The sequence below is a fragment of the Daucus carota genome, chromosome 7 (assembly GCF_001625215.2).
Source record: "Daucus carota subsp. sativus chromosome 7, DH1 v3.0, whole genome shotgun sequence".
Taxonomy (NCBI): domain Eukaryota; kingdom Viridiplantae; phylum Streptophyta; class Magnoliopsida; order Apiales; family Apiaceae; genus Daucus; species Daucus carota.
This window is the reverse complement of record NC_030387.2, coordinates 38,267,846-38,294,579: the sequence shown is the minus strand read 5'-3', so window position 1 is coordinate 38,294,579 and position 26,734 is coordinate 38,267,846. Positions and strand designations below refer to the sequence as shown.

General features: G+C 32.2%; 2 protein-coding genes across 2 annotated transcripts; both read left to right on the top strand.

Moving 5' to 3' along the window:
- Positions 1 to 13,050: 13,050 nt before the first annotated feature.
- On the top strand, positions 13,051 to 20,654 carry LOC108193666 (uncharacterized). The gene is made up of 18 exons (XM_017360420.2): positions 13,051 to 13,490; positions 13,705 to 13,803; positions 14,365 to 14,447; positions 14,579 to 14,663; positions 14,752 to 14,838; positions 15,206 to 15,267; positions 15,417 to 15,598; positions 15,690 to 15,750; positions 16,396 to 16,573; positions 17,088 to 17,126; positions 17,247 to 17,308; positions 17,399 to 17,435; positions 18,372 to 18,421; positions 18,519 to 18,588; positions 19,155 to 19,230; positions 19,727 to 19,806; positions 19,907 to 19,975; positions 20,436 to 20,654. Exons 1-18 carry the CDS (start codon positions 13,422 to 13,424, stop codon positions 20,493 to 20,495), a joined length of 1,449 nt encoding a protein of 482 aa, XP_017215909.1. The 5' UTR covers positions 13,051 to 13,421; the 3' UTR covers positions 20,496 to 20,654.
- Positions 20,655 to 24,770: 4,116 nt separating this feature from the next.
- LOC108195013 (uncharacterized) lies at positions 24,771 to 26,433 on the top strand. The gene has a single exon (XM_017361950.2). It carries the CDS (start codon positions 25,084 to 25,086, stop codon positions 26,104 to 26,106), a length of 1,023 nt encoding a protein of 340 aa, XP_017217439.1. The 5' UTR covers positions 24,771 to 25,083; the 3' UTR covers positions 26,107 to 26,433.
- The last annotated feature ends 301 nt before the right edge of the window (positions 26,434 to 26,734 follow it).

Below are 26,734 nucleotides of genomic sequence, written 5' to 3'. Positions count from 1 at the left end.
CACATCACACAAATGTAGATCAGTTGATTGGGCCTGCCTGCTGGGCCAGCTGCCAGAAATTTCATTTTATCATAAAAAACCTGCTCATGTTATGTAATTAGTTTATTTAGGTGACCTTTGGCTTGTGGATCACTTTGTCCTTTAACTTACTCTCATTAATAGGAGACTCTTGACCCTCCATTATACTTGTAACCTATATCTCAGGGCCTATATAAAGGCATTTTGTATTGCTTGAAATCATATGAAAATCCTCACCATTCTCTTAGTCATTTTGTTCTTCTATTTGCTCTCTTTATAGTATATATTATATAACACGTTATCAGCACGATAGTGTAAATAGGTATTGGAAATCCAAGAAGTGGAAGGATTCTACGAAAATCTTGTTATTTCGTTTTGCCCATCAAGTAAGTACACTTCTTGTAGTTTACTTTGTTTTGCTTGCAAATAGTATGATTTTTATGTGCTTATTATGTGTTTGAGTCTTATAAATTTCGTATTTGGTTCATTGTTCATCGGAATACATTGATCTTATATTCGTTGCAAAGGTCTTTTGATCCTCTACAATTTTTCTTCTTCGCATATTTCTAAAATATGCTCGTAAGTATGTCAAAATCTGCATTTTGTGTAATCTGATTGTATGATTCAAGTTGATATGCTGTCACTTCTAAAATTCATAGTAAATTGAATATTTTTCCAAATATCATGAGCAATACCATTCTGGAAACCTCTTTTCGATATCTACGTTTTGTCTTTACACTCCATTTCGATCTTCTGTGATTTCGATGTCTTAAATATCAAAATACTATCATAATCAGAAGCTGATTTTGCATCTGCAGTCCACAAATATTCGTTTTCTGAATTCGTTACTTGTTCGTTTTTAACGAGCCTTACCATTCTGAAAAGATCTCGGAATATTCTACGTTTTTCGTGTTTTATACTTTTCCAGATAAAATCGTCTTCATAGAGTAAATTGACATTCTTTGAAACTGATCAGATTTGATTTTATCATAGAATTATGCCTTATCATAGAGTAAATTGCTATTCTTTGATTTATGATATTGGATTAATATGTTTTGAGGTTATTCTTGATATTATTCTTAATTTGGGAGATTTAAGATATTTGAGCATGTGATTTTTGAGTATGTGTTTTTGGTATTTAACACAAATAGGATGTTTGGTTAGTATAGACCTATTTGTGATATACATAATAAATTTATTAAAATCTTACCTTGATGTTTACTCTCTAGATAATTTGTTTTAGTATTTGAAATATCAAATCTTATAAAACTTGAGTTCAATGTACTTTATGTCACCCGAAAAAAAAAAGAAAAAAAATATTACTTGACATAAATTTTGGATGTGGAAATCCATCTAAGTGCCATGAGCCTTGGTGACACAATAAATGAGGATAATAAGGCCTCTGAGTAAGATAAAGCAAAGGCTATGATTTTTTTTTTGAAAAGATCCACACTCTTTGGATGGATCTGAAAGAAAAATATGACAACACAAAAAAAAAAAAAAAAAAACCGGAAGTGATACTTCCCGAGGCTCGCTATGATTGGCATCACTTGCGCTTGCAAGACTATAAAAGTGAGAGCAAGTATAACTTTGCAATGTTTAAAATTACATCCCCACTAAAGTTGTGTGGCGAGAATATCACTGATAAAGATATGTTGGAGAAAACAAACTCCACATTCCCCGTCACATGCTCTTTCATCAACAATATCGTGAACGTGGATTCATAAAATATTCTGAGCTTATTTTAAGTATTGCTCCTTGATGAACAAAACCATGAACCCGATTGGTTCAACACCATTCCCTGAAGTGAATGTTGTGTCTATTCATGACTGTAATAATAATAATAATAATAATAATAAGACCTTTTGACGTGGTCATGGACATGCCCGTGATTGTGGTTTTGGGCATGGTCGAGGTCATGATTACCACAGTTTCTCCATTTTTAATAAAATTAAAAAAAAAATGCTCACCTCTAGAATTGGAGGAAAAATGAGGAGAAACCAAAGAAAAATGTGATGCCTTAAAGGATCACATCAGAATTAGTGATTTCTTTGAAAATGTGAATGTGGAGATGACCGAATTTGATGGTGGCGATAATTAAATCATATATTTAAAAGCCTTGCTTTGCTTATTGAATATAAAGATATTTACATTCGAACTCTGAAATGATTGCTTGAGTATATATTATAAAATCTCCTTCTGTTTAAATTATTTCAAATATTTTATTTTCTAAAATATTTATATATTTTTCTTTTGAAGAAATATGGCCGGTAGCCTTTCATTATGTGACATGAAAGATGAAGAATCATTTTGTTTGGCGGATAGTGCAACAACACATACAATTTTGAAAAATAAAGCATATTTTTCGCATCTAACATTAGCCAAAGCTAATGTTAATACAATATCGGGTGCATCAGATATAATTGAAGGCTCCGGAAGAGCAAGTATAATGCTACCTAATGGTGCATGTTTATTGATTGAAAATGCAATGTTTTCCCCCCGGTCAAAAAGAAATCTTCTGAGCTTTAAAGATATACGCCACAATGGCTATCATATTGAGACGACAAATGAACGTGATAATGAATATTTATGTATCACAACTATAGTCTCAGGGAGAAAACATGTGATAGAAAAACTCCCATCATATAATTCTGGATTATATTATACTTTCATAAATCCAGTTGAGTCACATATGACTATTAATAAAAGTTCTGTTGACCCAAGAAATTTTATTATATGGCATGATCGTTTAGGCCATCCGGGTTCAACAATGATGCGAAGAATTATTGAAAATTCAAATGGACATCCGCTCAAAAATAAAATTGTTCCATTGTCCAAAGATTTTTCATGTGTTGCTTGTATTCAAGGAAAATTGATAACAAAACCATCTCCTGTGAAAGTTGCCATTGAATGCCCAAAATTTTTGGAGCGAATTCAAGGAGATATATGTGGACCAATTACCCCATCTAGTGGGCCATTTCAGTACTTTATGGTACTCATTGATGCATCAACAAGATGGTCACACGTTAGTTTATTGTCCACTCGTAATGTTGCTTTTGCACGACTCCTTGCTCAAATAATTCGATTACGAGCACAATTTCCTGATTATAATATAAAGAAAATACGATTGGACAATGCAGGAGAATTTACATCCCAATCTTTTAAAGATTATTGTATGTCTATTGGGATTGAAGTGGAGCATTCTGTTGCCCACACACACACTCAAAATGGTCTTGCAGAGTCTTTCATTAAAAGGCTACAACTAATTGCGAGACCATTACTTATGAGAACAAATTTACCAACTACTGCCTGGGGACATGCAATATTACATGCGGCTTCTTTAGTTCGGTTAAGACCGACTTCTTATCATAAATATTCCCCACTACAACTGGTAAATGGTCAAGAACCAAATATCTCTCACTTGAAAATTTTTGGGTGTGCTGTTTATGTTCCAATATCCCCTCCCCAACGAACAAAAATGGGACCCCAAAGAAGATTAGGGGTATATATTGGATTTGATTCTCCCTCAATTATTAAATATTTGGAGCCCAAGACTGGTGATTTATTCACGGCAAGATTTGCCGATTGTCAATTTGATGAGACAGTTTTTCCTGCATTAGGGGGAGATAAGACAAAATTTGAAAAAGAAAAGCAAGAAATTTGTGGAATGCAGTATCCCTGTCTCATTATGATCCTCGTACAAATCAATGTGAACTTGAAGTTCAAAAGATTATCCACCTACAAGAAGTCGCAAATAGATTGCCTGATTCATTTACTGATGTCAAAAATGTGACAAAGTCACATATACCAGCTGTTAATGTTCCTTGTAAGATTAAACTTCCTGAAGAAGATAATAAAATCATGCTAGCAAATGAGTCTAAAGCACGCCAGAAGCGTGGTAGACCTATTGGATCCAAGGATAAAACTCCAAGAAAAACAAGGAGACTTGATAATAAAGTTGGAACATCAAATGACATCGTAGAATTGATCACTGAAGAGACGTCTTCCAAAGATGATCAAACACCTGAAATTGTTGACAATGAAGAGATCTCGATAAATTATGTCATTTCAGGAAAGAGGTGGAACAGAAAAGAAATTGTCATGGATGATATATTTGCATATGCAGCTGCACTTGACATTTCTGAGGAAATCGAGGATCATGAACCTAGATCAATCTATGAATGTAAAAGAAGAAATGATTGGCCAAAATGGAAAGAAGCTATTGAAGCTGAACTGAAATCACTTGAAAAACGCCAAGTTTTTGGACCTATTGTCCAAACACCTGCAGGTATAAAACCCGTCGGATATAGATGGGTATTTGTGCGTAAAAGAAATGAGAAAAGTGAAATTGTGAGATACAAGGCACGCCTTGTTGCTCAAGGCTTCTCACAAAGACCGGGAATCGATTACGAAGAAACTTATTCCCCGGTAATGGATGCAACAACATTCAGATTTTTAATAAGTTTATAAATTCTAGAAGGGCTCCGAATGAATTTAATGGATGTTGTAACTGCCTACTTGTATGGATCACTCGATAGTGACATTTACATGAAAATCCCTGATGGGTTAAAAATGCCCGAAACATATAGTTCAAGACCCCGAGAGATTTACTCAATTAAATTACAGAGATCATTATACGGATTGAAACAGTCGGGTCGTATGTGGTACAATCGTCTCAGTGAATATCTCTTGAAAGATGGATATACCAATAATGTAATATGTCCATGTGTTTTTATTAAAAGGACAAAATTGGGGTTTACTATCATCGCAGTATATGTTGATGATTTAAACATCATTGGAACCCCAAATGAACTTCATGAGACAATTGGATATTTGAAAAGAGAGTTTGAAATGAAAGACTTGGGTAAAACAAAACTCTGTCTTGGTTTTCAAGTTGAACATTTATCTAAAGGAATCTTTATCCACCGGTCTTCATATATTGAAAAGATTCTGAAACGGTTTATTATGGATAAGGCATATCCTGTGAGTACACCTATGGTTGTACGATCCTTAGAAAAGAATAAGGATCCATTTCGCCCAAGAGAAAAGAGAGAAGAACTTCTTGGTCCTGAAGTACCATATCTTAGTGCCATTGGTGCACTAATGTATCTTGCCAATTGTACACGTCCCGATATTGCATTTTCTGTTAACCTTTTGGCAAGACATAGTTCTGCTCCAACTCGAAGACATTGGACTGGCGTGAAACAAATATTTAGATATCTTCGAGGAACAATGGATATGGGTTTGTTTTATTCTAAAGACTCAAAAATTGAATTAGTTGGTTATGCAGATGCTGGATATCGGTCTGATCCCCACAAAGGTAGATCTCAAACAGGTTATGTATTCACATATGGTGATACCGCAATATCTTGGAGGTCTACAAAGCAGACTCTTGCAGCAACTTCTTCGAATCATGCTGAATTATTGGCACTACATGAAACTAGCCGGGAATGTGTGTGGCTAAGGTCTTTGGTCCATCATATTCGAGAATCATGTGGTCTTTCAGTTAATAAAGGAACTCCTACTATTCTTTACGAAGATAATGAAGCATGTATCACTCAGACCAGGGAAGGCTACATTAAAGGAGATCGAACAAAGCACATTGATCCGAAATTCTTCTTCACTCACGAACTTCAGCAGAGGGGAGATATTAATGTTTGTCAAATTCGCTCATGTGAAAATCCAGCAGATTTGTTTACAAAAGCACTTCCAACATCTTCTTTCGAGAAGTTAGTACACAAGATTGGAATGCGCAAACTTCGGGACATCTTGTAGTTATGTTAAAATGAGGGGGAGACATTATTTTAAACTATGTAGAACACATGTACTCTTTTTCCTTCACTAGGGTTTTTCCCACCGGGTTTTTCCTAGTAAGGTTTTAATGAGGCATGATGTTAGTACAAGTCATCCAAGGGGGAGTGTTATGTAATTAGTTTATTTAGTTGACCTTTGGCTTGTGGATGACTTTGTCCTTTAACTTACTCTCATTAATAGGAGACTCTTGACCCTCCATTATACTTGTAACCTATATCTCATGGCCTATATAAAGGCATTTTGTATTGCTTGAAATCATATGAAAATCCTCACCATTCTCTTAGTCATTTTGTTCTTCTATTTGCTCTCTTTATAGTATATATTATATAACAGCTCATCTTATTTACCAACAAACAAAATGGAATTCAACATTTATTTTTCACAACACACAAAATATTTATATTTATCTTCAAAATTTAATATATTTCATTATTTTAATATGCCCTGTTCGATTTTCAGCTAAAACTTTTGTAGAGTACTCTTACATGCTCGTTAGTCGTTACTGCTTTGAAACATCTTCACTTGTCTACTTTCCTGGGAAAAAATGGAATGAATTTTTATAATTTTCACGTGATTAAGAAAATAGATTAACATTATCAAACATGTTATTCGATTATTTCGACCCCGAATACAAATGAAAGATGCCTGCTATGCTACGAGCCTATGATTGCTATCACAGATATTTGTCATCAGCTCGAATCTGGTAACGGCAAAATATACGTAATCAAGTAATTAACTGATTCGATTAAATAAACACGGGAAAATACATACAGTATGTATAATTATCGTACGGCATCAGTCTTTGTGTTTGCATAATTTGATCCGAAGCGGTTGGGAGTTGGGACTAAAGACAAATCTCGTCCACTGTTACTGTTACACAATTAACGTGCCGCATTAACATAAATTATATTTTAAAAACAACTAAATATTAAATAATTTTCTCAAGAAAACTAAATATTAAATAATTCGATAATCTTTGTTTTTTCTTTGTTTCTATGCATGCACCGTAAAAGTGATCAGCCGTAAAGTATTACTCTCTCCGTCTCATTCAATTGTATATGGTACTTTTTGGTATTTTTTTAAAATTCGTTTAAAATATAGTTTCATAATATTTTTTTTATTTTTTTTTCACGAAAAAAATTGGAGATTAAAATTGTTATTCGAATTATTTTTTTTGAAAAATATTATAAAACTATATTTTATTAGAGTCTCAAAATACGTGCAAACAGTGAACGTATATAAATGGCCGGGACGGGGGAGCACATTGTATGTACCTTTATATCTTCCAAAAACAAAATAAACTTTAATTATTATTTATTTTTATATTTTAACTAAACAAAGTAGCATTATCTGGTGCTCTTTGAGGCTTAGTTAGTCGTAGATTCGGCCGCCATTTTATAATGCTTAGCCGTTTGACATGTGTCCCGTTATGTTGGTGCATCATGTTAGATTCGCTTTGCCGGAGTATTATTCTAAATTTGAGAGTATTTAACTGACTAAAATTATTATTTAAATCAGAAAGAACAATCCTTCCAAATTATGCTGCAGTTCGCCTCCCTCAGATAGTTTGAAAAACGTGGCGCAACCGGCCGTGCACCTTGTGTTCAAGAAAAATAAGTGAAAATGTATCTGCTGAGAATTTTGGTTGAGCAGCACATGTTAAATAATTAAGCATAAAAGAACTTAGAAACGGAACTTCACTAAATTCTATGCAGCAGAATCTCAATAATATAATAATCTCTATATTCATGCAATATTAATTAGTATTATAGTATATTATAAAATAATTAGAGGTTCATGTAATTTTATAAAAATTATGAGTTATAAGTTAATTTAATCTACAATAATAACTGGTAACACTGATGATAGTTATTGACATCAATTACATAAATCAAATAGTTATCTCTATACATAGCTCGGATCTAATAAGAGGCATGAGGACACGTGCGGCCTGCCCTCTCTAAAAAAAATTTTGACATTTTTTCATCATTCTAAATTTTATAAAATTATATAAATGTCCTCCTGATCTGAAATTATATAAATAATTTTTTAAAATTTACTTGATACTCTCTTAAGAAAATATTTCTAGATCTGCCTTGCACATTATCTGTTCAGAGGATCGTCCAACGTGAAGTATATATGTTTCCAACTCGAACTCATTTATACGAGTCGAACTCATCAGATAGATACAAGTTCATTTAATAAACGGTTCGGTTCATAGAGTTCCACGTACAACAAATAAAGTACATGGTTATAGTCAGGGATGAGGGTGGCTGGGTTTGGTGCAGTTATGAACCAAAAATTAGAAAATTAGAGCCTATTACTCCCTCCCCTAATATTAGCGATACAATTTCTACGTAGTCGACCATGCATGCTAAGCTAAGTAGCCGACTTACATAAAACTTAGCTCGAAACAAAGCAGACAACTAGACTGCAAAGGAGGAAACAATGGAGTGAGCAGTCACTAATCATCAAACGGTTGGTTCCAGCCCTAACCTACCATCTATCGCATAGGAAAAAACTCTTCCACAAAATCTTATGCATAGACTTTGCCTACCAAACAAACTATTCATCACCAACATATTGACACAAATAAGGTGGCAACAACCTTAATCGGTGCTGTGTCTGCACATATATTCTTGCATGATCCTAGAAGAAAGATCATGAACAACAAAAGATATGGAGTCGGGGACTTGTAGCATGTTTTGTCTTAACCTAACTGCCAAAACACTAGGACTAAACAAAGGGTTGAAATTGTGGATTTAATGCATGGAACGTGGCTCCATTACAAGTTATAGTAATCAAAAGTTTTTTTGGCTGTCTTCGGATCACTCCTGCTTCCTTGCTTCCTATCCGGTTCATTTTGTACTTATGGTTATGCCGCCAAAATTCTGGACGCGTTAAAAATTATACCGGTCTTTCTATATATAATGGCGACTAATTTTAATCAATAAAAATATTGCTATACACTTATAAACTTAGACTGAATATGCTCAAAATTTAGTTGTCACATTTTGTTTTTGGCGGGTTAAATTGACCAAAATTTGGTTGAAATTTATTAATGTTTTATTAATTGAAAAAATTAAAAAAATATGTCATAGGAAAAAACTTTTATTCTACTTTAAGATGTAATTTTCGGATTTTTGAAATAATGTTTTTGGTCAAAAATTAGTCAATTTGACCAACAAAAATATAAATATGACAACTAAAAAGAGACGAAGAAAGTAATTTTGAACACTAATTAAATTATTTTTTTGAAACAAATAATTAAACTTTAGATGATCATTTGGTTTAATTTCACAACTAAAGTTATAAGTAAGCATATGAATATGCATTTTCATATGTTTTGCTCATGTTTTGACAGTCAGAGTTGCCGTTTTCGTGGGATCTAGACGGCCACCTCACTTTTGTCTTATGGTTCATAGGTCTGTACGTACATGTAAATTCCTAAACGGTCTAGGCATCATTAAATTTGTGCTTTTGAAATATAATATTCTCGAATCCCACAATCAGGATGAGTAAACGGTACTGTAACAAGTAAATTATCACGATTTAGTAGCTGGTTGGGCTTATCCTCTGTCATCTCACTCATGAGTACTTTGACTCTAGCTCATCTCAAATCTTAGAACAAATACTAATTTTATAAAATTATAAATCATATTAGTCAATAAAAACAAGTAAATTGGAAATATCCACTTTTCTCAAAACGGACCTTCTCATTTACAGAATAACGCCAAAGTGACATGTACTTTAGTGAAACATAGAGTTACGTTGTTTTTAATTTATTAATATTATACAAAAAGAATAAAATTTTATTATTTAAATTAAAATGATGTATTTGATTAATGATAAAAATATTAAAAAAATAAAATTATAACACACATCTTAATTTATTAGTTTTTAATAGGGATCTTTTTAAAAATACCCATCTGTAAAATCATTTTTTTAAAAATACTACCATCTTTTTCATTGTTTTTAAAAATACCTTTTCATAAAATTTTTTTTTCAAAAATACGATTTGCAACTTTTGCAACCTCATTTGCAACCTTGGGCGGCGCAGCCGTAAAAGTTGCAAATGAGGTTGCAAAAGTTGCAAATAAAAATGGAAAGTTGCAACTGTTGCAACTGTTGCAACCTTGGGCGGCGCAGCCGTAAAAGTTGCAAATGAGGTTGCAAAAGTTGCAAATGAGGTTGCAAAAGTTGCAAATAAAAATGGAAAGTTGCAACTGTTGCAACTGTTGCAACTGCAATTGCAACTAGTTCAACTGAAAACTGTAAGTTGCAAATGAGGTTGCAAAAGTTGCAAATGAGGTTGCAAAAGTTGCAAATGAGGTTGCAACTGCAGTTGCAACTTTTGCAACCTCAGTTGCAACTAAATGCAACTGAAAACTGTAAGTAACAACAGATGTATGGTGTGCCCCTGGCGGGGCCATTAGATTACAATAGAATCAACTGAATGCAACCATATGCAACTGAATACAACCATATGCAACCATATATGCAATTACAAATCCTGATTTCAAGTTCCAGTTTTCAAATGTCGTTTTCGACCTCATTTTCGGAATCGATATATATATATATATATATATATATATATATCGATTCCGAAAATGAGGTCGAAAACGACATTTGAAAACTGGAACTTGAAATCAGAAATTCAGTTGCAGATGAAGTTGCAAAAGAGGTTGCAACACGGCTGGCTAGTTGCAAATGAGGTTGCAAAAGTTGCAAACAGTATTTTTGAAAAAACAATTTTATGAAAAGGTATTTTTAAAAATAATTCTGGAAGGTAGTATTTTTGTAAATAATTAAAGAAAAGGTAGGTAGTTTTGTAGATTTCCCTTTTTAATAATAATTCATATATATATATATATATTAATTAATTATATAATTGGATCTAATTAGGATAAGTGTTAAATTAAAGACTTGTGGACCGAATTACATTAATTTATATAGTGCCTTATATTTATTATTTAAATATTATTTATTATTTATAAGTAATTCTAATTTAATTATCACTTAATCACTAAAATTTAATATTAAAAATTATTAAAATCATTATTCTACTTAATATTTAGATAACAGAATATAAATCCCAACATAATAGCGGTCATACATATTTAATTTTGATTAATAATAATATTGATATATTAGTTAGACTAGGTGGTCTAAAACGTCATTAACTTATAGAGATTTTACTCAATGTTATGGGCTATATTTTTATGAAATACAAAATAATTATCATTTATTTAAAGTTTACTCTTCACATCATAAGATTATTAAAAATATTATAAAATATAAAGGTTTAAAATAACTTAAATAAGTGAAATAGATTCTATCAAATGACATGAAATGAAATTTTACAAATACATATATATATACTTGACGTTGAGACAATCTTTTTGTGCTTTAGTCACTAAATGACGAATAACTTATTTGTGTCATATTTTGATGACTTATAAATCAATTTTGATTTACAAGTTGAAATATGAGAAATTTAAAAAAATAACATCTCTTGATGATTTATTTTAATTTTTAAAATTTAATTTCATCAATATATATAATTATTATAAAAATAATTTATATTAATTTATTATTATCTTACCCATTTTTATATTAATAAATTTCTCCAAAACTGATAATTCAAAAAGATAATTTACTGTCCAAATTTCTCCTATATTATATGTGAAAAGTTACTTGAAAGTGAAAATTAATAATTCTTTTGATAATTCTAAATTTATTAAATATAAATTAAAAATATAATAATAATATATCTTAAAATATTTTTTAATGATTATATACTTTTCTTAGGATTTACATATAGTAAACCATTATAGAAAATTATATTTTTAACATCTCATGTTTCAACTATAAGTAAGTTCTTTTTTTTTTAGAATAAGTAAGTTCTTATATTATAAAAATAATATAAATAAATTTATAAGTCAGAAATTAACCAAGAAACAACATCTAAAAACAAACCCTCAAATACATAATAGGTGCTTATATGTATTGAATGAATACTATAAAAATAATATATTAAAAGTATATATATATATATATATAAACTGAAATAAATTATTTAAAAAAACTTTAAATGGTTGACATATTGATTTATAATATTAAAAAATCTAAAATATGTTAGTGTAATATATTTCTTATAAATTATTAAAATATAAATAACAACATATTTATATATGTATAAACATGAAGTTGAGTGATATACATAGGATGCATATATACATATATACATATAGACACACACATTTATGTAAATATGTGTATATGTTTGTATGTGTGTATATTTTATATAATCTTTATATACATGAATAGAATATTATGATATTATGACTACAAAATTATAGTCAGTCAAGATTAGAATTTTTATTATAAAAATAAATTATAAATTTTTATCATAAAATTCATCTTTTTTTGTATTGATTAGTTTACATGTTTGTCATTTTTATCAGATTGCAGGTCTTTCCAGGTTTGTGGGGTTTTGTCAGATTGCAGGTTTTTTTCTGGGATTCTGTCACAGATTATTCAGACTCTGTCAGGGTTATGTAGCAGTTTACAGATTCTTCAGGTAGCTAGTCAAGCTGCAGATTACAGATTGTGTCAGATTATAAGTGTGTCAGTTTATAAGTATAAGTTGTGTCTGATTATTATTGACTGTGTGTTTACAGATTTGTCAGATTACCGTTCAGTAAGAATTTTGTCGGATTACAAGTTTTCTGAAGGTTAGACCACAAGATTTTCTGATTAAGTACTACCTCCGTCACTTTTTACTTGTCACTTTGATTTTTTGCACGTAACTTAAGGTGATTGAAAAACATAGTTCCGCTCATTATTTTTTAAATTTTCTTTTTGTGAATAAAAATATAAACTCCAAATTTTAATTCAAAAAAAGAAAATTTTAAAAATAATAAGTAGAAGTATGTTTTTGAATCACCTTAAACTACGTGCAAAAAGTCAAAGTGACAAGTAAAAAGGGACGAAGGTAGTATTAAACATGATAAAAATGCATTCAAAATTACAGTCATCTGTGAATAGATAAAATAGTTGTTAAATATAATAAAGACACATCTAAAATAATAAAACTTATGTTTTTTTAAGATAAAATAAAATAATAATATAATAAAAATTACGTTTACTACATGCTAAACACGGACAGCTGTACTGGCAGTAATTATCAATACATACAGTCGGAAGTTGACTCATGTGTGCATTTCAAGAAGATTAGACGAGGGTTTAAAGAGTTAGATAGGACCCACATCCCCGGCCCTGCGTTTGAGAACGAAAGCTCTCCAAACAAAAATCTCTCCAGAGAGATAAGCGAGAGAGAAACACAGAGAGATAATAAAGAGAGAGAGACGAGAGAGATTGAGGGGGTAAACTGAAACTAACAAAAACTAAAACCACCACGTAAACGAATAAGGTCCGTATAAACAATGAAGGATACAGGGCAGCACACGACTCATCCCAGCCGCTCTCTCTTCTAATTACGGCGTCGTTTCCTCTTTCCACCTTATAAACTCTCCTTCATCTTCTTACTTTCTTTTGTTTTCTTCATCTCTCTCCAACACAAAATAATGTCAAGTGAAGCTTCTTCTTCTGGATTCAGCTTGGAAGGAGTTAACGATGTCGAAGACTTCATATGGGTAAATACTCTCATATATTAATTTAATTTAAATATTAATTGAATTATTTACTTTTATTTACCATATAATCATCTTCATCATCATATATTCATGTTTTTTAACTGTATTTTAATGGCGGTTTGGTGACAGTTTGTGTGATTTGCTGTTTCAAAATGTTGATTTGGTAGGATTCTTGAATTTTAGTCGATGAATTTGTGCGTTTGTATTTGTGCAGGAAAATGAAGAAGAGAATATGTCGTGGGAGAGATTTAGTCATCTTTATGATCTTATGCAGATGGGGAACAAAGCATTCTGTGCTAATCGCTTTGAAGAGGTCGCATATTTTTCCCTAGTTTGCTATTTCAACCGCTAATTACTTGTATTTATAGTTCGGAGTTGGGATTATTAGCCTAGTAGTTCTAATTATTGTGTTTTCTTGATTATTTCGTAGTCATTATGATGTTAAAATTCTTGTATTAATGTGTTCATGTTATAAAATTGATGTTAATGGTTTGCAGTTTGCGAGCGCTTATGTATTAATGTTCTAAATTCGATATAGAGAGGTGATCGATACTTTTATAATTACAGTTTCTGTATGTGTTTCACTATGTATAGGCATTGAATGTTTCCTGCTGGCAGCTGCGTCATGCAACTGTAATTATACTGCTTTTGAATTTTGCTTGAGTGGTAAACAATTACAATATATGGAATCTGAATATTATGTAGGTCATTGTTTATTGGTGATTCAAGCTGTGTAGTGATGCTACAATGGTTGGTTGTCTTAATTAATATTCATTCTGACAAGGATATAAGCTCCGCAACTTAAATGATGGCCGATTCTGTGTGTATTACCTCTATCTTATATTTATTGCTGATCGACTTTCCTTCATGTCAGGCAATCAATTGCTACTCAAAAGCCTATAATATCAAACCAAATGATCCTGTTATCCTCCGTAATCGATGCACGGGTTACATCAGGTAGAGTCTTATCATAAGAAGTTCACATGCATCGCTGCTATATGTTTTTCTCATAATTTGTTTTATATTCAATGCCTTTCTCATGGATATTCTAACGCTGTTAACATAAATCTAATTTATACTTTTCACAGAATCTGCCAATTCTTGGTACAAAGACAATCATCAGATTCTGAAAATAGACCATTAAGTGGCCTTGATCCTACAATACATGCTGGAGTATGTATTCTGTTTGTTTTAATGAATAAAGGTTCCAACAATAGTAATGCAACGAATACTGATTAAATTTAGTGGTAACTTGTTTCAGCTTGCACTGAAGGATGCTGAGAAGGTGATGAACTTACGGAACAATTCATTAATCTCATATATTTTGAAGGCCGATGCACTCATATTGGTGAGTTAATCACTTGTATCATGGCCTTGTAATTTAGATATTGTTCTTTTATGAACCTTGGTATTTGTATGATGAGGTATGCAGAGCTACTGTTGTTTCACAAACATGGAGTCAATGTTGTAGTTTGAATTTTAGACTGAACACCGCGATAAACATCCTCAGAAAGCTTTCACATTTGTTTCATTTGTTTCATCTGTTTGTCTGTTTACATAATTCAGGTTTATGTTTATCCCCTTTTATTTGGTGCCAAAGTATGTGCTCGATTATCTATTCCCGAATACCTGACTGATAGGCTCATAGCTAATTTGTTGATTTTTTATTCAATGATTATTAATAAGCTAACCATTACTCTCGTACAATTTGGCAGTTAGAAAGGTTTGAGCAGGCCCATGATGTAATCTTGTCAGGACTCCAGCTTGATCCACAAAGGTATCTTTGGTTGTTGCTTTTGTATTGGAAGTTTGAAAGTAGATGGAACTTATATTATATAGTCTATACTTCTGCAATTTGAGTGCGAAATCTATGTATTCTTCGAGTATTGGCTATTTCCTTAAACTTTTTTTGTTTGGTGAAATTAGCATTCCTCTTCAGAATCTAGCAAGAAAGACTGTTAGTACGATTGGGAGGAGAAGTCATGGGATAACCTCACGCAGTGATGATTTTGATTGCACTCTTTGCTTAAAGTTGCTATATGAACCACTTACAACTCCTTGCGGACACTCTTTTTGTCGTTCTTGCCTGTTCCAAGCAATGGACAGATGTGAGTTCTATAGCTTTCCCGTCACTCCATTATATTACTATTAAGCATGTTGATAGTCGACGTCCCTCTAACACTTTATTGTAAATGCTAGGCAACCGATGCCCGTTATGTCGTACAGTTCTTTTTATTAGTCCCAGAACATGTTCAATCAGGTGAGTGATATTTTATGGTTTTATGCTAATGAATGACATATTTGCTCTTTGAACTGCTATACATGATAAACTTCTCCACATACATGCTGCGCTCAATCCTTGTGTTTGAATAGCAAATACAACTTATATAATAGCATGGAGGAACTATTTGAAGATACCAAACACCTCTAGTTATTGAACTGCTGATAAGTTCTTGCTTCAAGTTACTTTTAAAATTGATCAAAATCGATATTCAGAGAAATTTGTAGACAAATAGATAATTATATAGAGTAATGCGTAGATACAGGGAAGTAAAACCCTAGTGGTGTAAGCCCAAAACAGGTGGCAAATGAGATAAACAAAACGTAACTATGTGAACAGTCCATAATACTAATAATAATGTAAACCAGAGCTGATCCCTATTACTGCACTAGACATTCTTTTTTTTTTTTGGCCATAGTTGGCAACTATGCTTTGACAGAAAGGTACTCTGTTATTATTATTGGATCTGTGCTGTAGTTGCTATTGGGATTACCATCGGCACTGAAAACCTCTTCTTTTAAGTTTAAATATCTCCAGTGTTATCAGTATTTTTATGTGTTTCATTAGTTGTTTCTCTATTCTGAATTTTTTCTATATATAACATATTGCTTTTCTCATATACAGTGTCACACTTAACAACATCATACAGAAGAACTTTCCTGAAGAATATGCTGAAAGGAAATTAGAGAATGACAATTTGACAAACATGGGTGTTAATTTGATCCCTCTGTTTGTCATGGATGTTGTTTTACCATGCCAGAAGCTGCAACTCAACATATTTGAAGCGCGGTATAGACTTATGGTGGGTTGGTCTGATTAGATGGCCCTCTTTTAAGTGCTATACATTGCACCCTATAATTGAGTTACAGATGGGTTAGTGCTATGAGTTAAGAACCTGCAAGCGACGATCAATTTTATGAAAACTGTTTTGATGATTTGTGTGAATGGGATATTTAATCTTGTCAGAAAAATTTAGACATGTTGTAGGAACCTGTAATGAGTGTAATCCGAAGTGGGTTGAAGTTGAAAAGTAGGCTGAATATTAGTAGTTTCTCTTTTGTGTTTATCAGTCGGTTTCAAGGAAAGTGCTCATTGCTTGTGTTCTTAAGGGTTTTAGAATTTTTTTAAAAATGCCATATAGACCTGTACCAACTACCAAGTACTATTTAAGAAATGAAATATGATATCTTTTGAAATTTGATATGCATGTACTTGATTTATTTAATTGTACTCTGCTTGCTGATATTAATATTCCACATTTAGTGCTTTAATGTTACTGAATTAATTATTGTATTCTAATGGTAATAACGTTGCAGGTGAGGAGGATAATGGAAGGAAACCGAAGAATGGGAATGGTAAGATACTGTGACATACCTTCATTCGATTTTTTTCTTCCTATTCTTCCCTAACAAAATCAGGACACGTTGCATCCCTCTCACTCCACTGTTGGCATCCTATCTATGATTGCTTTATAGGTCATCACTGATCCTACCACAGGTTCTGTAGCTGATATTGCTTGTGAAGTGGAAATAACTGAGTAGGTTTTTTTCCCTTATTAATTCTGGTGATGTAGAATGTTAATCCCAAGTAGATTTAAAGGTTACCAGCTTATTTTCATATTTTGTAGGTGTGAGCCACTTCCAGATGGGCGTTTCTTTCTTGAGGTAAGATATAGTTACGCAATGTTGCTTATGTTCATACTCCTCACTGTTTACATTGGCTCATATATTTCTTCTGCAATAAATCTACTGTTTACTAACTAGTTAAGACCTTTTTAGCGTTCACTTTTATGTTAATACTTGATATAAATTAAATGGTGGCTAATGTTAATGGGGAGAATACCTTTGGCTATATACGAGCTTTGCCATTTTAATGTTTTTTTTTTCCTATCTTTATTTATTATGTTCTTTAGTTTGGGTGAATAGATGCTATTATGCTTGGAAAATGGCATATTCAATATTGAAGCCATTGCTCTGTCAGTTCATCATTTGTGTACTTTTGATTGGTCAAATATTTATAAGTTTGGTGGCTTCATAAGTTTCTGAATCTTACCCATTTTGGTAAAATTAGACTACTCATGGAAATATGTAGCAAATACCTTCATAATCTGACAGTAGTAGCAAACCGTTACTTGTTATTGTTTTGATTACATAATTATGGTAAAAATTGGAGTAAGCATCAAATTTAACTATTTTAATTGACTCCAACTAATCATTCGATATCGGACCAGCCACAATTGCTCAAGTTAACTTTGTATTTTGCCATTTCAAGTTTCTTGTAGTTTGTACTTTGTATCTTCCAGAGTTGTTATTAGTAGCTAAGTTCATCATGCAATGTGTGTATGCTTAGCTTGTCCTGTAATATGCTACTAGAAAACTAAATGGATAGGTTTTAAGTGTTCAACATCTTTTTTCGAGCATGTTCATATTCTTCAATAACATTGAACAATAGAAGAGGGTTATGAAGAAATATATATAAGAAAAAAAGTTAGAGATGCACGGAGAAGAGAAGAAACAACTTATCTTCTTTAATTGTAAGAACATGTACAGATAATTCGATATTTGATTGATTAATCGAATAATTTTTATATTCTTGTTTAGGTTGAGAGTCGCAGGAGATGTCGCATCCTTAACAACTGGGATCAAGATGGGTTAGTTTAGCTAAACTTATTTTGCCAGTCTAGTTTCATGCATGCATATGGCTTCTAAATTCTAATATTGGTTGTATACCTTTTGTAATATACAAAGTTATCGAGTTGCTGAAATTGAATGGGTACAAGATATATGTCCAGCAGAAGGAACACGAGAGAAAGCAGAGGTACGTGTATTTCTATTTTAACACAAATCCATGTGTTCTGTTAATTAGTTCAGACCTTAAGAAACAATTAGCATATCAGGTTATAGAGATGAAACTTTTATTTGGGGGTTCGTTAGTCGTTACTGTGTCAGTTTAAGCCAGGGGAAAGCTTTCGGTGCCTTGCTGCTTCGACTTGTTGGGGCGTAATCTATTAGCCATTGTAAAAGAAATTACTTCCTGTATTTATGCGTAGATAATATGAATAATATAGAAATCTTGTTTGCTGTCAAGGCTTGCAGCATACAGCATAGAGTCTAAGACCTGGTAATGCTTGCTAAGAACTAGAATCGATAAATGTAGAGGGGGTAATGCTTGCTAAGAACTAGAATCGATAAATGTCGGGGGGGGGGGATTGGATTTGCTGTTTGTCTGAAATAATTGGTTAACTATTTTACTGTTTACCCCTTAGTTCAATGGGTTTTTTCTGTGGAATATAGAACTTATGAAATTCATGGCCAACCTGTTTCTGTAACCACATTTCTGAAATTATCTAACTGAATAGAAATTAATATATAAAAAACCTACAGCTGCAGGAGATGACAACTAAGGCAGCAGCATATGCTCGATCGTGGTTGAAGGCGTCACAAGCGGCAGCACGAGGAGGTAATAAAACATTTACCTAGTAGGCTAGTACGTATAGCACATACTTTCCTAGCAATCGATTTGTTGGGGGTGGGCGCGCAGTGGGGAGGTGGGTTGGTTTGTCATTATCATACGTTTAATCACCTAAAATATCAAGCTTGCTAGATAATAAGTCTTTTCCCTAGACCTCTGCCCTAAATTTTGCTGATACCATTTTCAGAATTAACTCTAAAACCCCAGGTCATGCTGCTTTTATAATGTTTCTATTGCTGTCGAAGGATCCTGTAAACAACATTTTATATGTTTTCATCTACAATTCCAGAATTACTTTTCATTTCATGGCCACTCTATATTTAGTAAGAACGCGGGGGGGGGGGGGGGGGGGGGGGGGGGGGGGGGGGTTGAAAAGTAAAATGCAGACCTCTGCTAGCACTCGAAGCACACCACTCAGACACTCCATGATTAGTGATTTGTAATTACTTTGGCTGACACTGAAATTTCTTTTATCATTATTCAGACCAAATGCGACTCTCACAACTCTTTAAAGCTGAAGGTCTGATGCCATCAACTAGGGATCCAGAGCGTTTTAGTTTTTGGGTATGAAATATATATGTGCTTTAGTCAATCTTTACGAACTTAGACACTTGAGTCTCCATTTAATCTCTATAAGCTGTTTCTGATTGATACCTGGATGCAGCTAACAACTCTTACAAACCGGAGGCCGACCGAACGATTGAATCTCCTACGCTTGAGAGATACAAATGAGGTATGCCCATTTGAGTTTATTATTGCAGTTAGTTACTACTGGCAAGCTCTTATACCAGTAAATGTTTGTGTATGTACGTACTTAAGTTATATGTAAGAATGTTATTCTGTACCATTATTTTATTTACAAAATTATAATCTCCCAGGTTATTTGTGTGAGATTAAAATTATTTAACACAACCATTTTATGTTGAAAACAATTTAACAAAGTAGCTATTTACACCGCGCGCGCACACACACATACACTCTTTTGTAGTATTCTAATTGATGAATAAACGAATACAATTATTTGCCAACTTGAAATTAATCATGTATATTCAGTTGACAAAGATCAATATAGCTAACATAAAGCATACTAAGTGATTGTCTGTGCCTGAAAGTGAGGGGAATAGTTCTTTTGTCTTGGCCTGTATACCATTTTGCTATATGCATATTAATTACATAAAATTGATTTTGTGCAGAGATTACAATATGCCGTCTTCTTTATGCAAGCAGAGGAACAGGGTTGGAGGGTGCGGTGATAACAGTATATCATTGTAAATGTTGTAATTTACAATTTTTTGTAGTAGGCAATTTTTTAATTTTTTTTTTTGATGTGATTAAAATTTTTTGACTTACCACCCCCATGTAAAAGTCTTGTGCTAAAGAAAAAAATAAGAGGAAAAAAGATATAAGATATATGATACCCCCAAACTACAAATAAGTAGAAATTTAGAACTTTTCGAACTTGCTATTTGCAAATTGATTTTGTAACACTAAAAAGGTCGGAAAATACAGGAGTATAGTGTATTGCGAAACGGTGACCAAGGTGAGAACCCAATTCATATGAACGAGAATAATTGTTCTGTACACTGTTTCGTGAATATTTTACTTTTTTAATATTGTCTTGTTCTGAACAAGAATAGTATTTTCATTTCTTCAAAAAAAAAAAAAGAAGAATAGTATTTTCAGTAAAATGTGTTTTTTTATAGTGCGACTGTGAATGTATTGTTTAGATATTCGATGGAGTGTTTTTAAGAAAGGAAACAAAAGGAGAAACTGAGAGAAATATTACTTGCAAGTGATATGGTACGAATTTTTTCAATACCACGATTTTAGGATGATCTCAAATTGTTTAATTCAATTCGATAATCTTTGAAAATTCAAGTATCTTCTTTTTTTAATACATATATTTTTGGAGACTTTTAATTCTAAAGTGTATTGGTAAATATTATTGCTCTAAAATTTGGGGATTAATCGTGATTAATCATTGATCTGTAATTCCCTGAACTGAATAAATTTCTTATTATTAAATTAATTTTTCAATTAATCTCCTTAATTTCTGCATTAATCTTGTCCATTCTTGTTTTCTTTATAATAATGATAAATACAAGTACAAAGATAAATTACATGTTAAGCAAGGAGAAAAATGAAATATTACTGTTAACTGTCGGCTGAGCTGCTATTTCGGGAATCCAAAGTCTTCATATTCTACCGATAAAATCATTCAACAATGCTTTCTGTCCGATAATTGCACATATCTTTGAATGTATTTTCCTGAAAACGACAACCAAATTTAGTAGTTCGATAACCCCTCAATAATGTAGACAATTTGCACGAGATTACATCCCATAATTAACTATTAGTAATTCAGAAAAAAGGACGACTAGATGGAAATGTTTCACGAATATTGAAAATGACCAATGACCAATTTTATGCGATTCGGAAATGTTTTTAAGAATCAATATATTTGAAGTTAATTATAGACACGATATTCTGTTCACATTACTGTATAAGCAACATATATTAAACTGGAAATCAATAAAAATTCAAGTGATTTTTTCGTCAAAAAATATGATAGTCCCAGCACCGTCTTAATAAAAAACATCACTATTGGTAGTTGATAGTATGTTGCACATATGTATGTCACGGACCCGAATCATTAATATTTAGTAAATTGAATATATAGTACTCTGTTTATTTTTATTATTTTTTATATTACTAATTTTTTAAAATATTTTTTTTCATACTTATCAATTATCATTTAAGAAAAAAATTACTGTTGAATACATTCTTATGGGTTTAAGAGCAAAAAATTATCAATCTAACATAAATATCAAATTGGATCATATTTTAGAGTAAGCAGAATTATGAACGGAGATAATAATAACGAAACGGAAATCAACCCATACAGGCTGAAATATTTTATTATTTGTTAGGCGAGGGAACAAATTAAAGTTCGTATTAACTAGTTAATTAATGTGAAAATTAATAAAATAATTATCAAATGTCAACTTTATCAACATCAAATACTTGTACAATAAATTAAAAACACATAAATGTAATTAGCAAATAGACCAATCATTAGTTGTCGGCAAAGCTCTTACACAGTACACTAGTAACATATCTTGCTGGCTGTACTATAACATAATCATACACTAATGGCAAGATTTAGAATAATCCACACTTATTTTACCATAAGAAACAAAAAAAGTACCTTGTGATTTCCTTTTTTATTGCCTTTTCGGATTTACAGATGCATAGAGATGCGTAATCTGGAAATAATTACTGTACGATTACCATATAAAAGTATGGATTAAGTTGTTAGATTAATTTTTGACAAAAAAATTTGTTAATTATCCAAACCTCGGGTTTTGAATTATAGTTATTTGCTTAATAATTTGGTTGCAATGATTGGTAATGCTTCCATTTGATCCATAGTTTAACCAATAATGTGCTATTATATAAAGTGGTTACTTCGAATAACGCCCACCTTCTATAATGTAATTAATTAATCGGATTTATATATATGTATAGAAATATGTATTATTTCTGAATAAGTCACAGTTTAATAATATAAAATATTGAACTTATTCATATTACAATATAAGGAGTGATTGAGAACGGTTTATTTGTGAAAATATAACAAATATTTTGCAATCTGGTTTGGAAATATTTAACTTTTAAATATTGCATTACACGTTAGCAAAATGCGAACCTACTAATATATTATATACTTCAGCTTGCCCGCTCACAAAAAAAGTGTGAAATATGTAAATATGATGTGTTTGATCATTTTTATTTATAAAACTAATAAGTAAATCTTTTTAAAAATATCAATATCAGTATTTGATACTAATTTCAATCGGTATAATATCTTTTTAATGATTATGTGGAGATAATAGTGAATAAGCATATATAAAATAAAAATATAATATAATATTTGTAACTTAGTACTTTTTACTCAAAGAATGTTATCACATTTTGCAAGTGCTAAATAAAGCGAAACAACAATCAGACTGGTTTTGTATGCATTGTAAGGAATGTAGGTTGTAGCTCACTTTGACATTGTATCATAAAGTCACATTTTTTCATATTCTCCACCATTGTCACATGTCTTTGGAAACACCCTAGCTAATGGTCACTATTTTTAGGACTTGAACCTATTTTCAAATATGAATTTATTGAAACATACCCTACAGAAAGGTGAAATGATAGCCTTTTTAAATTTATTTTAAATCAATTAAGTACTCAATTGACATAATTTAGTTAACATGTATACATCACAAATTAAAGCGGACATTGATTTTTTGATAATATTTGTGATTCTTAATATTATGTTATTTTATGAATAGTCTATTCCTAGAATTTTAAGTTTCACATAAAAGAAGAAATCTATTATTGGTAGGAGGTCCCGAATTCTAATATGGCATTGACCCATTACCTATAGATAAGATACAACTGAACTGTCCTATATGCCTTCCAACCTAAACAACCATGTCAAGAGAGAGAAATTTATGTATACTCATAGTCTCATGTGTGTGATAATTTTCTCAACAGATTGTGTGAAATAATTATTGAATAATTTATGGTCAATGAATTATGTACCAAACATAAACTTATGATGTGCCCTAAATTATTGAATAACAGGAGGAAAAAGCTATAATGAAGTTTATTTTATGAGTGATATATGTCCAAAATATGAATAGATTTTGGTTATATTATACGATATTTTTTAAGAAAAATCTTCATATATCACAATTTTTATAGGTATTGTCTAAAATATCATAATTGTGAAAATTAATGAAAATATCACTTATGAACGTCAAATACTCCAACATTTTAATTTTTGGGAAAAATTCTGTATGAGCGTTTAGGTCTGAAAATCACTACGAACACTAGATGATCTGGCGTTTAAGGATTAAAACATAACATGAAAGAACGTTTAGGGTTATAAAATGAGAGACAATCTAGCATTTTTAAGTGGTAGGTTAGGGTCATCTTCTCCGACAATGATACTTGGGACAAATTTTCTGGGAAAAAATGGTAGTGAAGGTCAGCATCCCATATTTTATAAGGTGCGAGATATAAACATATTTTATTTAATTAAGATTGCAGTTAGAAACTAATTATTTTGTTAATTGTGCGTAAGATATATAAAGCCCGAGATCCTAGTCTTAAGCTTGCAACAAAAAAAATAAGATTTGATACATGAACTTATTTGGCAGGTAAGTGATCATTTCACATAAAGGGTCCACTTTGCTCTAATAAAACTCTAAACAAACTTAGCTCTTAATCTTGTGATGGTTGGCATTAATTAATTTCAAGAAATCTGATTAATATTAATTATTGTGGTTGTGAAGTTGTTTGTTCTAAGCCACCTAAAACATCCCCTTGCCCTCTTTGCATTGTACTGCCATTTCTTTACCTGGAGTATATTCTATCAACATAATTTAAAAAAAATTTAGGAGTTAATAACAAAGACACACTCTTTTTTGATAAGTCCAAATTAAACTCATAGTCATAGGTGAAAACAAAGAGGAACAACTGATCCACCTCATGGTTTGTTAGAATTTAGTTGGTGGCTCTATCTTTTCACCCAAATCACCAAACTCTCCTAACTCCCCAAAATCTCTAAACTACCATGGACTCAAACACATACATTAAACACTCATTCCATTTTCATATATAAAGAAACTACCTTTAAAGAAACTTTCAAGAAAACAGAGAAGAAACATCAATGCATGATTGCCTTATACTCTACTCATTCATATAAAGCAGCATCAGTATCATCCTTGGAACAAGATTAAAAAGACTCATTCACTAGCCTTGTTTCGAAAACCATCCAAAATGGAAGAATCCTCAGAATCCTCAGGAGCCTCAGCTCTTCCAATGTTGAAAACTGGCAGGATTCTGAGGAGATCAATCTACAGTTTTCTGTCAAATTATCAGTATTTTACTAGCACTGCTCTTGTTCTGATTCCTTTTTCAGCTGCAGTTCTTATGGCACAGCCTCTTGTGCCTTATGCATCCATCTTGCCTTTGATTCACAACAGGCTACAAGCTCTTTTTTATGCAGCAGGCTTTCCTCCATCAGCAGAATTGTTCAAGATCCTCAGCCTGAAACTCTCTCAGACCATCACTTCGTCGATTCTTGTTCTTCCTTTCACCCTGTCCTTTCTCCTCATCGCGAAAGCCTCTATAATCCAGGCCTTCCATCATTACCATAAACAATCTTCAAGGCTCAAATTTTCTTCTTTTCTTTCCCTCTACACCTCACTTCTCAATACTCAAATCTGCAACTCAATAGTCATTTTATCCGCGAACGCTACTTGCTTCTCAATCCTGTTTATTGCCTTCAACATCCTTGAGGCCTTTGATCTTCTATCATCCCCCACATCAACTCTCTTTTTATCAGCAACTGCAGCTGTTTTTTATTCCATAATCCTCGCGAATGCCATCATTATTAGTAATTTAGCATTGGTTTTATCCGGTATGGAGAAAAGTGGAGGCTACATGTCAATAATTAAGGCCTGTGTTCTGATCAGAGGGAGAAACTCAACAGCTTTATCATTAGCTCTGCCCCTGAATCTAATTCTGGCTGCAATTGAAGCCTTGTTTCAGTACCGTGTTGTCGGAGCTTATTACAACATAGGAAGTCCTACTCCTCCCATGGCTCTAGAGTGGATGTTCATCGCGTATCTGTACTCTATCTTCGTGGTTCTTGATACAATAGTAAGTTGTCTGTTTTACAAAAGTTGCACAGCCTCTTCCGCGATTAAAGATCAGCCAGGGAGATATTCTTATCGGATTGATATTGCAGAATTAGAAGAACAGAGTAATTCTCTTGCAAATGTAAAGACTTGTGAATGAGTTTTCTTGAATTTTCTTTGTAATTACAATTTTTAGGAGGTAGTTTCTACAATCATTCGTTTCGATTTGGGGAGGTGCCAAAAGGACAGGTACAGAATAAATCAGACAAGTCGAGCCAAGAAGCTACGTTACAATCACATGAAGGAGCAAGCTGGAGATGGAGCAAAGGCATGATATGATCTATGTTCCATTCACATTTTTTTCTATACAATATCTCCTCTGTTGAATTTGAGGGTTTTATACATTGTAAAGAATGTGCAAATGTTATTGTATTCCGTTCCTAGTTGTATTTGTAATGGAAATGCAATGTCGATAGGCCTAAGACCAGATTGTTCTTGGTATGTCATCACAGTAGAAGATCCGTGAAGTGCACTTGGAAAATTCAACTCTTTAACTAGTAATAGCATGTTTGTATTACTACAGCAACTTTTTGCCTTATGACAAACGACTGATTAGTTAGTAGACGATGCTAATGATCCTCTGAAGCATTGATCAGAAGTCTGGTTAGGTGTAGTTTGGACCGAAGCAGGGCAGGATAGACGTATAATGTACTTATCAAAACCTAATAATCTGTAATTGAACTGATACCGGACAAGTCATCAGAATTGACACGTCGGATAATATAGAT